At 42.5% G+C, this 14,773-nt stretch overlaps 1 protein-coding gene across 3 annotated transcripts in view; it reads right to left on the minus strand.

Annotated features, from left to right (window-relative positions):
- Positions 1-320: 320 nt before the first annotated feature.
- MRPS9 (mitochondrial ribosomal protein S9) overlaps positions 321-14,773 on the minus strand; it is a 37,867-nt gene continuing 23,414 nt past the window's right edge. For 2 of the 3 annotated variants that reach the window (XM_055400117.2, XM_055400115.2), the window contains 6 exons: positions 7,789-7,874; positions 6,573-6,648; positions 4,036-4,225; positions 3,013-3,121; positions 1,996-2,165; positions 321-1,012 (listed from right to left, as the gene is read on the minus strand). In XM_055400117.2, the coding sequence (XP_055256092.2) occupies positions 921-1,012; positions 1,996-2,165; positions 3,013-3,121; positions 4,036-4,225; positions 6,573-6,648; positions 7,789-7,874 (723 nt within the window). In that variant the 3' untranslated portion in view covers positions 321-920. The remainder of the gene's footprint in view (positions 1,013-1,995; positions 2,166-3,012; positions 3,122-4,035; positions 4,226-6,572; positions 6,649-7,788; positions 7,875-14,773) is intronic. The other variant, XM_055400116.2, reaches the window with a different exon arrangement.

Below are 14,773 nucleotides of genomic sequence, written 5' to 3' on the forward strand. Positions count from 1 at the left end.
GGACACTTGTGTCCTCCCCTCCCAGACAGACAGGGATCCCGCCCAGGGCCCTCAGCCCCGCCCCCGCTGGGCCAGGCCCTCTCACCACGCTGTCCGCTGCGTCCAGGGCTGCACGCGAAGACCAGACTTACCGGTGTTTACAAAGCCCCAAACCCAACCCACGCCCATGGCTCTCAGTGTCACAGGGAGGGACCCCCAGGGCACTGGGCGAGCCCAGAGCCTCAGAACTCATTCATCCTGTGACTGTAAGTCTGTGGCCAATCTGGAGGGTTCCGTGCTCCACGAAATGAGCCAGACAGAGAAAGACAAACACTGCGTGCTATCACTTACACATGGAATCTTAAAAAAAAAGACAAACACTGTATCACTTATACATGGAATCTTAAAGAAAAAAAAAAGTCAAACTCGTAGAAACAAACAGAGGACTGGTGGCTGCCAGGGGCCCCGGGAGAGGCGGGGCTGTCGTCCATCAGCGACTCGGCGGGGCTCCTGACAAAGACACTCCACTGGCTCCGTTCTTTTTGACAAGCATCTCATCCCTCAGTTGTGAAAACGCCGAGCTGTCTGGAAAAGCGACAGCGTGCGAGGATGCAGTTCAAGTCTGTGCTGCTCTTAGGTCAGCAGCGCGACTCCAGAGCTCAGATCCGGGGCTGGGCCTTCCCATCTGAGAAAGGTCTCCTGGCTGGGTTTTGCTGAATGTTCCTTTCAGATTGAATACGCCAAGAGTCTGAGTGAGGCTTTGAAAACTCCCTTCTGAAAAAGCTTTAAAAGTGAAGCAGAACAAAGCTAAAACATTTTAAGTAATTATTTTCAGAAGGCGACCTTCACAGCATTGCATTTTAGAGTAAGTCAGCTCACAAGGCAGCCGTCCAGCCAGCCCTGGTCTCCCGTGCGCCCCTCTGCTTTCCCACGAGGGACAGTCAGCGCTTCTTCCAGGTGAACTTCCTGCGGGCGCCCTCCTGGCCTGGCTTCTTCCGCTCTCGGACACGGGGATCCGTGGTGAGCAGTCCAGCTGCAGCATAAAAAGAGATGCCTTTAGGAACCACGGAAAACACAGGGAGGCAGGTGGGTCGCGTGAACCGACAGCTCCTGGGGTCAGAGGAAGCACCCAGGCCCACGGCCAACTCCTCGCCTCACATAAACCTCAGGACAGCAGTGTGCTTTCCCTCTTTGGGGCTATATTCCTGATTTCTGGGACAAACAATAGGCACATTATTTGAGTCTGCTCGTCTCCTGCTCTGAGAACTATGATCAATTCCTTTTTGGTTTTAAAACTTGTTCAACTAAGGAGAAAGCTGTTCCTGTTGTGGCATCGCTAGTCACTGCAAGGAAAGCCGCCTGGCGCGCTTACCGTGACAGAAGTGTTACAGACGCTGTGACAGGGGCGGTCTGTACTTCCGCACACTTCACCATCCAGGAGGCTTGCCTTTTCTACCTCTCGTCTCCATTATGTACAAGTAACACACAACTTCGCGAACACATTTGAGAAAAGAAACCTATACTTTTTAATTTGTGTGACAATAGTATTTCTTGGGACTCTGTTTCAAGATCTAAAAAAAAAAGTTTTAGGGTTGTATTCTCAGCACAAGACTTTCATTCTGGGAGAGTAAAGTCAGTTTTGCTGGTGGCTTCCATTCTCCCAGTCCTCAGGCGTGATTACGAGTCACTGTCAGCCTCCAGCCCTGATGTGTTTACAAGTATTACACAGGCTGGAGTTCTTCACTGTTTTCTTCCCTCTTCCAACACTAGCACTTCTTTTCATTGTGTGCCAGGCTCACATATTTTGTTAAGAGTACTTTTAATGGCCACACAGCAAAGGCAAAACTTAACTTACCATATACCCATGGCTTTTGCACGTACTCGACTTAAAAGGCGTGGAAAAAAACAACGGGCTTGCACGGAAGGCAAACCGGACCTGTCTAAATTCTAGCTGAAATGATAAGTGATGACGCCTTACTACTTTCCAGGGCTCACGGAAACTCCAACCAGCCGTACCTTGGCGCATCCATTCAACCTCGTCCTCGGTGATGAAGCTGCACAGGGCTCTGGCCACGGCTAGGCGGATGGCCCCCGCCTGCGACGACCGCCCACCCCCTGACACCGTGCAGGTCACGTCATGCTTCCCAAGCCGGTCGAGGAAATGAAAGGGGAACATGAGCTGCTCTCTGAGGACATCACAGGAGGTGGAGTTAGGTTTGCGGCACATACGCATGACTTCACAGAATGCTCACACTCCGGTCGTTCATTGGAACTACAACACACATAGAGACTGCTGTTTCAGATCCTCAGACACCGTGAGAGTGGGGTCGGCCTCTTTCCTCGGGTGCAGTGGCACACCCCGCCTCGCTGAGGGGGAGTGACGGGAGTGGCGATGCTACCAAGGGGAGCTCTGCTCACCTGCTCGTTTGGGAGCTCAAACATGTATCTGCTTTAATGTTAAAAAGATTCCCAAGCAAATGCTTATAAAAAAACTGAGACTAAAATTGAGAAAAAAATCAGGAGATATGAGAGCACTTGCGTCAGGGTGGTCGCAGTGAGAAAGAACCCCCAGGAGGTGGGGTCTGCACAGTCAGGAGGCAGTTACCCAGAATACAGCAAAAGTCTATGAGGACAGGAAACCACACCCAAAGCGGAGCAGCTAAAAAACAATCACTCCACTAGTGATCTGAATTAACTTGGACTGGAGTTTCCCTGGTGGCTCAAGTGGTAAGGAACGAGCCTGCCAATGCAGGAGATGCCAGGTCTGATCCCTGGGTCGGGAAGATCCCTTGGAGAAGGGAATGGCAACCCACTCTAGCATCCTTGCCTGAGAGATCCCATGGAGAGAGGAGCCTGGTGGGCTACAGTCCATGGGGTCGCAAAGGAGTTAGACATGACTTAGCAACTAAACAACAAACAACAAAGAGAAGCTATCGGGCAAACATAAGGAAATCATAAGCCTTGTTGATCAGGATGTATCATGAAGTGTATTTTCTTTAAAATCAAAAAGCCAAACCCAAACACAGATCTCACCTGTCTTGGGTCACTGGGAAGTAGAGCAGGTAGTCGACCCCATTTATTTCTATCTTCCCACTTCCATGGCCATAAACAACTGCCTCTGCATTTGCAGTCTTTCTCTTACCTTGAAAAATACAAGACATCTACGTGGTGAACATCTTGAAGATCAGCGCTCTGAGTGAGGCAAAACTACATTAATTCCCTCCCCCTAGAGTAACAATACCTAACACTCTATACAGGGAAGTTCTATAATTATTACACATCAAACAAAAATAAAACAGGCAAACTACACCATGATTGATATAATGAACATATTATGGGGGTGATTTTGTTCTTTGATCCCATTTTAGAAATACTACAAATGATTCTAATTTCAACAGAGTAATTCACATTTGTTTACATGATTTTTAAAAAATGAATTTACCTAGTATTCTTTTTTAAATTAATAAGAATATACCTGAATCTCAACTGTAAATTTTTACAATACATGTACAGTAAAATAAATTATAACTAAAAGAAAAGGAATAAAAGGTTGAAATAAAAGGAATCCTCAGGAAAGGTCACACTTCTTTGAAAATATTAACTGAAAATGACAAAGGAAATGATGTTAAACTTCTTAGAGTTGCAGATGGATCGTTTAATAGCTCAATTCTTTAAAGTGACACCATGGCAAATGGCTCTGGGCATCTCCAAGGAAGATGTGAGCTGAGGACCTAAAGTTTCCAGGTTTCCTAGTTTTGGCATCTGACGGGCAGATTCACTGAACATTTTCACTGTATGTAAGAAAGCTCTGTGATAGATACTTTGTTGTTTTCCACCAGTTGAAAATGTGAAAATACAAAGTGCTACTGTGACTGTGTAGGCTATGTGTCCACATCTTTTCTGGGGACATTAAAGGGTTCCGTTTTTCAAAATGTCAACAAGAATCTTAAAACCTTGGAAATCCAATGTGACAACAGCAAAAATAAACAAATGGGCAAAATGAACAGCAAAGAGAGAGCACACACACACCACCGTGTCCCCACGCTCGGGGCGCACCTCCTCTCCAGGGCGCGTTACCTTGGCCTGTGCTGAAGGCCAGGCCCTGCTCATCACACTGCAAAGGCTCGATCAGATGTTTCTTCGACTGAACGGTCACTGTCCTGCGGAACCTGCCCACAAATTCCTCTTCAGACGCATCGCACGGCAAGGCTGATAACCTTTCCAGCAGCCGGATGAACTGTGCGTACTGCAGACAATAAAAATTCATTAGGAGATGGGAGTGTAATTGCATTTGCTAAGTTTTTTTCTATTTTTATATACTTGATCTTTCCAGTGTTGCTTTTCTTGATGAATTCTGACAGGATGACACTTGCGCTGCTTCTAAAACAGCGTGCAGGCGTGGCATTCTCCCTGGGCACCTCTGGTGCTCAATCTTTTCTTTCAAGAAACAAAGAGATAAACCTTTCAAAGAAAAATCCATTTCTCTGAATTGGGATATTACAAGAAAATGAAATTTAAATTCCTTTTCAAAAAAAATATTTAGATGATCTTTGAGTGTGACTTCTGCTCTTTCACTAGAATTGCTATCAAGAGGAGCTTCATAAATAATTTCCAGTGAGTTTCGCACAGTAAAATGGGGAGAGTCTGATTTTGAGAAAATGTACCTCTTAAATTATATTTCATAATACACTTGGCAAATATATCTTTAGCTGTTCAAGCTGTGTTACTTTAATGTTTATGATTTCCTTTAAAACTGAACAATCAAGCTATTTAAAAATTCAAGAGATACTTGACTTAAAGGGCAACCTCTTGAAATAAATTATCCTTGCTACTCTGTGCATTTTTTTAATAGTTCTTGAACATGTGATTAGAAAGTAAACAACTTGGTATTAACCCCTTAAAATTAGAAGCCAGAGTAATCACTCTAAAGTGTTTATGCAGAAGGAAATGACTGACACTTGACACCCTTGGTGAACACAGAGCGTGAAACCCAGTTTTTCGATAACCTGATTTATGTTTTTGCCAACCCTAAAAATCAGGCTCGCCTTTATGACCTCTGCCTTTATATTGAAAATCTACCACTAATGATTTAGAATATACAAAAATCACACAAGTAAGATTCAAAGGGCTGCTTCAATGATCGCCTCCAAGGAAGTTACGAGAGAAGCAGTCTAAGGAAGGGTGAGATACTTAGGCACCCAGCCTGGTGGAGCTCCATCGCCTCCATTCACAGCTGTCCTTCCCCAGCTGCTCTCAGTTCCTCTGAATGTGCCGTGACACCCTCGAACCCACAAGCAGGTAACTACAGGTGTGACAGCCATGCTCAGGAACCGAGGTCATGAGTCGAGATACCACTGACCACTCTGCCTCCTTCATCTTAACACCAGTTGTCAACTTCAGGATTTCTTCCATTATCCAACTCTGCCCAAAGTACAGAGACCCCATATATTTACAGATAGACAGATGAACTTATATATTTGGTTGTTTTGTTTTCACGGCTGTGCACCTTTAACAAAGTCTTTGGGATATTTCCAAAATGAAAACAAACTTGTTAGTTTATAAAAAATGAAAGCGGCCAGGAAACGGGAAACACTGAAATGACGCAGTCAGTTAAGAGGCAAAGAGAGAGATTTTTCGGCTGCATCCGATGCAGCGATGCCGACTTGGCAGTCAGGATATTAGAAATTAATTCCAGCTCTACCACTCACCAAATGTCCAACACCTTAGTTTAGCAAACTGCAACTTTTCCAACACATTAATTTCTGTAATAACTTAAATGAAGAAAAGAGAAATTTAAGTACATGACTTGAAATCTACACGGTGGCAAGGTACTAACAATGTCAGCCACTGCCGTGGGAGGGAAAAAACCTTTCTCAAAACAATTTGTGAAATCTATCTACACTCCCATTTTCTAGAAATAATCTAAATCCAGAACATCAACATATTTGAAACATCAGATTTCCTCTGATAATCCTGGCATATGCTAGAATACTGAGCAAAATAAGAATCTGGCTGAGACCTAACCAAGGATCACCATCTTTATAGGCTTTTGGGAGCCCGCTAAAAATGTATATTCCTGGGTGAGGCTGGTGGAAATTCTGTGCAAGGCCTGGACCATGGGAAACCGCATTTTGTTCCCAGCATTCCAGGTGACCCTGACACTGGTGGTTTTGCCGATTCTAAGAAGTGGCCATACAGACACTGCATTTGCTAAGCAGGAAGGGAACCCTGTGCTTCCTTTCTTTCCTATTTCATCCGTAACAGCTCCTTATACTTATCATCGGCCTGTAAAATGAACACCCGCTCTATCGAAGAATGTAAAAAATGACACCTGCCACACTCCCCCAAGACAACGGGCAGAAGGACCACCAGCGCACTTGCAGGGGAGGGTCTGGTCTTCCAGGCTACCACCTTCCTGGCCTATGGGCAGAATCAGCTCCAAATGTTTTTTTGTTTTTTTTTTTAAAGAAAAACTGTCTTAGGAACACGTGCCTCTTGAGGAACATTACTATTAGGATCCTAAATATTAATAGAGCAATTGTCTGCAATCTTACGGCACAGGTCCCCTTAAATTAAAAAGATTAATTACTCACGTCTTGATCTGACAGTTTTTCTACTAACATTTCTTCCAGTTCCTCCTTAATCAGCCATCTGCTGCCAATCGGGTCTCTGTTAAAATATCACATATATTCTGTTTTAAATTAACCATGCAATGAGAGTTACATCATGAAAGATCCCACAAATGGCGGTGATTCTTGACGGGGGAACACACTTTTGTATTAATGTTACACAGCTATAAAATTACACCCAAGTGAATAATTTTTTGAGATGGGTTACTGCATTTCCTCAGTCTACTTTAGAAGAAGAGATACCCAGTCTAGCACATGTCCCACTGGCAGAGTTAGACTCAGCATTGTGAAACTTGCTGGACATTCAAGTCACGAGATTTCTTAAAAATTCAAATTGTGCTTGCTTTTCATAATTTGTTTGACAGGAGAGGTTATGGAAGCACAGTAATCTGTCAGTGGACTAAAGTACTAATAAATACAAAGAAAAGGCTAGGGGTAGTACTTACAGCTTAAACTAGCTATGTTCCAAAACCTGGGTCTTTTGAATAAGAGAAAACACATGAATGTGCTGTGCTGTGTGTGCTCAGTCATGTCTCTTTACGACCCCAGGGACTGTAGCCCACCAGGCTCCTCTGTCCATGGGATTCTCCAGGCAAGACTACTGGAGTGGGTTGCTACTCCTTCTCCAGGAGATCTTCCTAACCCAGGGACTGAACCCACATCTCTTGCGTCTCCCCTGCATTGGCAGGCAGGTTCTTTACCACTGTGCCACCTGGGTCAAAAATTTGTCCTTTGAATAAGAGGAAATATATGACTAACCAGTCCAAAATTTAAAACCAGTTGGTCAAGTTGATGGATATAGTCTATCACTGTTTGCTAAATGGACGCAGAAATCTTTAAACACAAAATATATAAAACACACACACACATATACATACATACATAAGCACATAAGTGTACAACACAAAAATTTTGAAGAAATAATATTCAAATATAGCAATTAAGTGCCATTAAATATATAAATCTGGAATGAAGTAATATAAAAATAATAACCTTAATATTTACATCCTCCCAAACAAAAAAACACTGTCCATTATTTGGAATTATAATGATTAATGCTGAAATAATGAACACATTTTTAAGCTTTATGTAATGCCTAATTACATAAAATGTAATGCCTAATTACATAACCAATGACAAGTGGTATGTTTTTAGTATTTTAATGCAAAGAAGAACTTACTTGGTTTTAGGTTTTTCTGAAAACAGACCTTTGGCTCGCAACTGGTCTTGGCGTTCTTCTACATGGAGCACCTTTCCATACGCTTCCTGTGGCAAATAAAACACACGCTAAACCCAGAGACAGCACATTCTTACCACTACTTTCTACCTCCCTTTGAGTCCCCCTCATCTCAAAAGTACCCCTCCTCAATTCTCAAGTCACAGCTGCACAGCAAGTACTGCTGAAAATGCTTTTCAACAATACTATTTCTCACTCAAACTGAAGAATGGTAGAGTAATTTCAATGAGAATGTAGTATTATGCATAGTAACACACTTCAACTGAATTTAAATAACTCTATAAAAGGTTTACAACTCAGTGAGGATATTAAACACAAAATAGTTACAATGATTTATTTTCTTTAAGAATTCCCCAAACAGAGCCAAAAACTTTCCTTAAAAAATTCCTAATTTATATAGCAATATGCCTTTAAACTTGAAGAAATACCAGTAAAAATTATACTTACCACTGAACAACTATTCTAATATTTAACACTCATGTAATAGTTAAGTCTTCACCATGTAGTCTGTGTCTTTAAAAGTTCTCTATTATATTTACTTTTCATTATTTGACTTCTATTAATTTACTTTCTAACAAAGACTTCAAATGTATGTCACCTGTTAAACTGTAATGCAAGTAGGGGAAATTTACCATTTTGTTTGAATTGTAAAAAAGCAATAATCTGGCAACAAAAGTGATTAATAAAACACATTTTTCCAGGAAATGAGTTTACAACCAGCAGAATAATGCAACTGTCTCCCAGTTTTTTTTGACTGAGACTATTTGAAGACTCATGTTGAATCGGTGTGTATTCATTTATCATTTCATACTAATTTCGTGTGTGTATTCATTTATAATATACTAATCTAAGGAACAGACATGCTCAAAGGATGAACTAGAGATGATATATTTTTTTTCTTGCTAAATCATGAAAGCGTCCACTAATCTCAGAAGACACAACTGGTTACTCACAGGGATGCCTGTCCATATTTCAAACAGTCTTAATAATCTCCAGTTTGGGGGACAACCTTGTGTGGGCACTGATCAGAGCACTATTTTAAAGCTGCTGATAAAGATTCTGCTCTAAGAACAGGGGTGTCCCTGGCTGCTGCCTCTGTACTGACCAGTGCCTACATTTTATTATCTTCATCCTGAAACCTCTTCTCAGAAATCCATTTCTTTCAAGCAGAAAAGGAAGAAAGGGCAGACGAAGGAAGAAAGGATGGCAGACCTGCATCTTTGATTTGCATAAACATAGGTGAGAAAAGCCCAGATCATACTCCATGGGCTAACAATGGTGAGACGAGGACAAAGTCCATTTCCTGTGGCTGGGAGACTCCTGAGAGTGTGTTTTGTGTTGTCTGTTCTTGGAAGGAGAGTAGAATTGATAACTAAGACGAGAAGAAGAAAAGCAGTCACACTTAGAAACTGTGAAGCCAGGCTGAGCATCTCCGACACGATGAAGAATCACTGACCAGTCAGAGGTTCTACAGCCAAGGCCCCATCAGTAGCAGCAGCAAAGCCAAACACCAGGTCGGAAATGGACCGTCTCAGGCTCCACCCCAGACTTCCGGAAGAGGAACCTCTGACATGGGCTCACTGATCTGTTGAAACCATGCCCCTGAGTAATGTACACTCAAGTCTGGGTGTAAACACTGGAACTACGGAAAGAAATTAGGTTAACTCAATTCTACTGTCCAGATTAAAAAGAACTACCTCTACAATCTGGACAGCAAGATCAAACCAGTCCATCCTAAAGGAAATAAACCCTGAATATTCACTGGAAAGACTGATGCTAAAGCTCCAATACTGTGGCCACCCGATGCGAAGAGCAAACTCATTGGAAAAGACCCCGATGCTGGGAAAGACTGAAGGCAGGAGAAGAAGGGGACAACAGAGGATGAGATGGATGGATGGTATCACCGACTCAATGGACATGAGTTTGAGCAACCTCTGGGAGATACTGAAAGACAGGGAAGCCTAGTGTGCTGCAGTCCATGGGGTCACAAAGAGTTGAGCACGACTGACCGATTAACACACCCAGCTTGTTAAAGATCTATTTAATTTTCTGGAATAACCAAGGCCACAAAAACAAAAACAGTTGACCTGCTTCATAGCTAAGTTTCAGGTCAAAGTTTGGGCTGCTAAAGTTGTTATCGTTTGCCAGTGACTTCTGAGCAATTTTTACATTAAGTCCACATTTTTCTTAAACTTTCCACTCTGCTATTATCTTCTGCAGTTCATATTTAGTTCCATAAAAATGCATAAATAGTGTATGTAAAATCACCAGAAAAAATGTCGAAAATGAGAAAAACCACCCATGAAGGTACACATCAAATTTCAAACATGCTAAGTTCTAATCATTTTGGGGCTTCCCTGGTGGCTCAGATGTGCTTTGACAGTTGTGATCCATCAAGTTATATAATGCTCACATGAAAGCCCCTCATTCAGTTCTCTAAATATTTAGGAAAATATATGTAAAGTACTTGGCACCGTGCCTGGCCTATAGCAATGGCCAAAAAAGGACGCAGGGATGAGGTATGGCATTTGGGTGTCAAATAAGCGAAACCATTTTATGTGCACGCCATTTCTACCTTTCTTTCTCTTCGGAATAATAAACCCACTCTTCAGAGTCTGTCCTGGCTACTCTGAGACAATAGTCATCTGGAAAGTACACCCTACAGCTTTAGCTCCCTGAAGAGGTGTGTGTACTCATTTACATCAGAAAATCCTCGAGAGTATAAAATACGCCAGGCACTGTCAACATCACAGATTATCAGGACTGGCTTCTGGTCTATTGTTCAATTTCCACTTAATTTTTAAGGGGCGCTAGAGGATTAGCTGTGACCCCAGCCACAGTAAGTTTATATACTGTATTTAACAGTATAATTTTCAAATATGACAGGAATAACCCAGATGTGAAATGCTGAATCATTAATCACAGCTATGATTAATATTTCATAAAATCAAAGCCAGTCTATCCACCCCTCATGTCATCAGATTTCCATAATGTATGAGTCACATTTAGAAGGTGCCTAATTTGAAAATACCAGATGCTCAGGGTGCAAAAAAGAAATGCTTAAACTAAACTCTTCCAAGAGCATGAGCAATACGATTTTTAGTCTAAAGAAATCTGATTTTAGTCTTCCCAAATCTGTTTTGGTTTATTAATCATGTAGAAGTTCCAATTTTAGGAAGGGCAAACAAATAACATTTCTTAGGAAAAAGTCTGTGTGTGTATATATATGTATTTTGATATACAAAATATATACAACTAACAGTAATTATCATCTTAGATACTAGTTCAATACAGTTGAGACTTTAAAATATTTGTTGGAGAAAAAAAAAATCACAGAAAATAAATTTCCTAAATAACAATCTTTTCAAAAATTTTTGGCTACTGACATATACAAAACCAACTGAAATAAATGTACATATAATTCATATCTCATGGATTTCATCATGCTATTTATCTAGAGTTCCAAGAGACATATTTCCAAGGGAGACCATGGCTCTCACTTCATGAACGCAGTATGCTATACAGGTACACTTCACGTAATGCTATTCAGCACAAACAAAACAGTCTCACATATAGGTCACGGAGACAAGTCCTCTGGGAAAGAACACACCAGGAGTAATTACACAGGAGTGTTTGTGACTCGATACCATACATTTTCGCTACCTAACGTTCCATCATATATTCAGAAAAATAATCTTATCATTATAAAAGAAGTGATCTGAATGAAATCAACAGAGGCAGTAAGTTGAATCGGTTTTTAAAAATTGATTTTCCTAATTGTTACACTTAGAACATACAAGATCCACAACAGTAATTATTCACATGTGAGGAAAATGTGTATTAAAGATACTTCCAGAACAGCCAATTCTGTTACTGGATTAGTTACCTAAGTAACTCTCCACTATTCTTGCCTGGAGAATCCCATGCACAGAGGAGCCTGGTGGGCTATGTACAGTCCAAAAGGTGGCATGGAGTTGGACACGGCTGAAGCGATATAACACGCACAGATGCATGTCAAGAAAGGACTGAGAACAGCACGCAGATGCATGTCAGCCTGGTCTGTAGCTTTCTAAAAGGAAGCCCTTAACGTAGCTGTAAAGTAGAATTCTGTAATACCTCACTATGGGGAGGGTCACTGCTTTAAGTCCATTTTTAAGAAGTGCTGCTTCAAAAGTATTCAACATGCACCACCAGGTGACAGGGAGGATGTAAACTAAGGAAGAATTCTGGGGTGCCAGGTCTGCAACAACATAAGTGGAGATACACACCCCTCTGGGGCTGCTGTGTGAACCCAGAAGTTATTTAAGTCTCTTAAAATAAACAGGAGAATTTCTACATGAGCCGGCAAACGAATCCTGTTTATACCTACACTATCAGGATTAGAATCACTTCTCTTTTTTTTTTCACATTTTAAACTTTTCCCCTCCTAATCGGGTAGAATAGTTTAAGTATATAATAATCTACTTATTCCTTAATTTGACCCTTCTTTGGGTAAAAATTTCATCTGTGGCCATATACTTGCTTTGAATTATAGAAATATTCTGGCAAGACTCCAATGTTTACTGTAAGACAAGTCATGAAATATAAATGAGGTTTCTAAATTCCCAGTGTAGCTTTTAGAGATGAAGAACCTTATCTTAAAGATTGTGGTGGGGAGAGCTGATGCGAAATTTCAATAAATGCTGAATGTTTCTGACAGCTTACAGTGTTTTCGAATTGTCTCACGCCCTTTCCCGAGCTCTGGTTTCACGGGATGTGAAAAGGTGTTCTGGGTGGAGGGGTTCGGGTCCCTTCCTTTACTGCCTTGTTTCTTCCTGCTCCTGAAAGCTTGAATCATGTCTGAGAAATACACAAGTTCTACTGGTAAGTGGCTATTAAGGAGATGGAAAGTCACCTGCTTTGAGTAAAAAAGACAGATGAGCAGGGCTGTCCAGCATGGAGCCCCTTAATCCTCCTCATGATCCTTTGAGAAACCACAAGGCTCTCATTTCCTCTTACGTAAAACGACCTTTACTGTTTAAGCGTTTGCCTGTTAGTGCTGTTTCACACTTCAGTCACTACATATGTACATCTTACTCGCTATTTTGTAAAATAGGTGGTTTTTATTGACTTTCCCAGGAACCTGGAGACAGGCTGTGCCCACAGGAGGGAGTTTCAGCCAACCTGCCTGTGAACTCTCAGGGTGTAACACACTCAGGGTGTTACACGCTCACTCAGGGTGTAACACACTCAGGGTGCAATCCCCGAGGATCAGGACATGCTCCTGCACCTTACATTCTCCCAGCAGCTTCACTTCCAGGCAAAACAATGAGCTGCTTCTTTCTGAGAATACTCCTCTTCCCTCAAAACTTCCCCCACTTCTCCACAAAAGAACTGGATGGACTAACTTCAGGACAGTGGGAAACAGTGCTCACTGAAGCTTTATGTCTTATCCTCAACTGGAAGCTGCACCAAGCCCATCTTTCACCTGCTGCTAGAACGTACTGTGTAACTTTAACATGCAGGCAGTGATCAGACACTGGAAAGCGGCTCCGACATCGTTACAGAAAAAGGTCAACAGATGCCACAAAGGCCCCCTGGCAGAACCGCACACAGACCCCCCGGCAGAACTGCACACAGGCTTGAGATAGGTGCTCTTCTGCCAAAAAGCCTGGCCAAGGACACCCATGGCCCACACCATCAGACTGCCCAGGACATGGGAGAATCAGTTTGGCTTAGAGTCTTTCACCCTGTCACACGGGAAGAAAGGGCATCGACAGAGACAGAGACAGCAGTGGTTCGCCTCCCGCCCACCTGTCACAGGCTTCGGGGGTTCAGTGCCCTGGGCTGTGGTGGATGGGAGTAGGGGGGACTCCCCCCCCAACAGGGATGGGCACCCCGCCCCCCACCAAGAGAGGGCAGAGCAGCACAGGGAGCAGCTTCGAGCTATACTGTCATATCACGTGCGATGCCCGATTCGCCACAAACAGAGGTGTTTAGTCACTAACACAGTTCAGGGTTACGAGCAGCTTCTCGCATAAGGCTGACCCACACCGGCCCGGCAAGGACCACAATTGTGATTAACAACAGCTGCCCTGCATGAGGTGTACGCGCCTGGTATGCACTTACGGAAACTCCTATCCTTTTTTCCATACACATAATTAGTTTAAAATTTCATAAGGTGCAGTTTTTTTAAAATACAAAATTTTATTAATTATCTGAATTAATACGCTCAAATTTAACCAAAACACCTGTAATTCATAGGTATAAACTGTTCTAATGAACAACAAAAACAAATACCAAACCCACAGTGTTTGGGGGTCAAAACACGCAACAGACAAGACAGACCCAAATTCCTGGATTTAGCTAAAATGCAGAAGTCCGAAGAACTCTCCTGTATGTAACGAAACTATATGATGCATAAAGGGAGACTGGTGATAAACAGTGTAATCTGACATTTGAGTTTAGACTGGGGCAGCATCTGATCAGCTGGGAAACCAACCAGATTCTTGAGCGATCCCTTTTAAAAACATATAAACTAAGTTAGGCCTCTTCTCCGATGTGTAATTTCTTCATTATGATGGAATGCAACCCAATACCGTGCCCTGAGGTTGCTCGGTTTCAGCCCAGACAGATGCAAATGGCTTGTCGGGTGACAGCTGTTTGATAAGGCTCCTCTCCACGACCCGCACGCTTTACTTTTTCCCGTGAAACTTGGGATGAAAGGCAGAAGGCAGGAAGAGAATTAATGTAGCATACAGTCTAAAGGCAATGCTACAACCGTGATTAAGTAGAAAAGTTAAAAGGCACAGATTTTCCACAGCTTCGCTGCGTGCAAGCCATCCGTGTAACAAGCTGACAGCCGAGCGCGCCAGCTCCATCACCTCTCCGACAGCTACTGCGCGCGCTGCGCCCCTTTTCAGGGGGAATTTGCGTCTGTACCATGAAG

Source organism: Moschus berezovskii, chromosome 11 (assembly GCF_049115385.1).
Source record: "Moschus berezovskii isolate FMDL1 chromosome 11, NW_MosBer_1.0, whole genome shotgun sequence".
Taxonomy (NCBI): Eukaryota; Metazoa; Chordata; class Mammalia; order Artiodactyla; family Moschidae; genus Moschus; species Moschus berezovskii.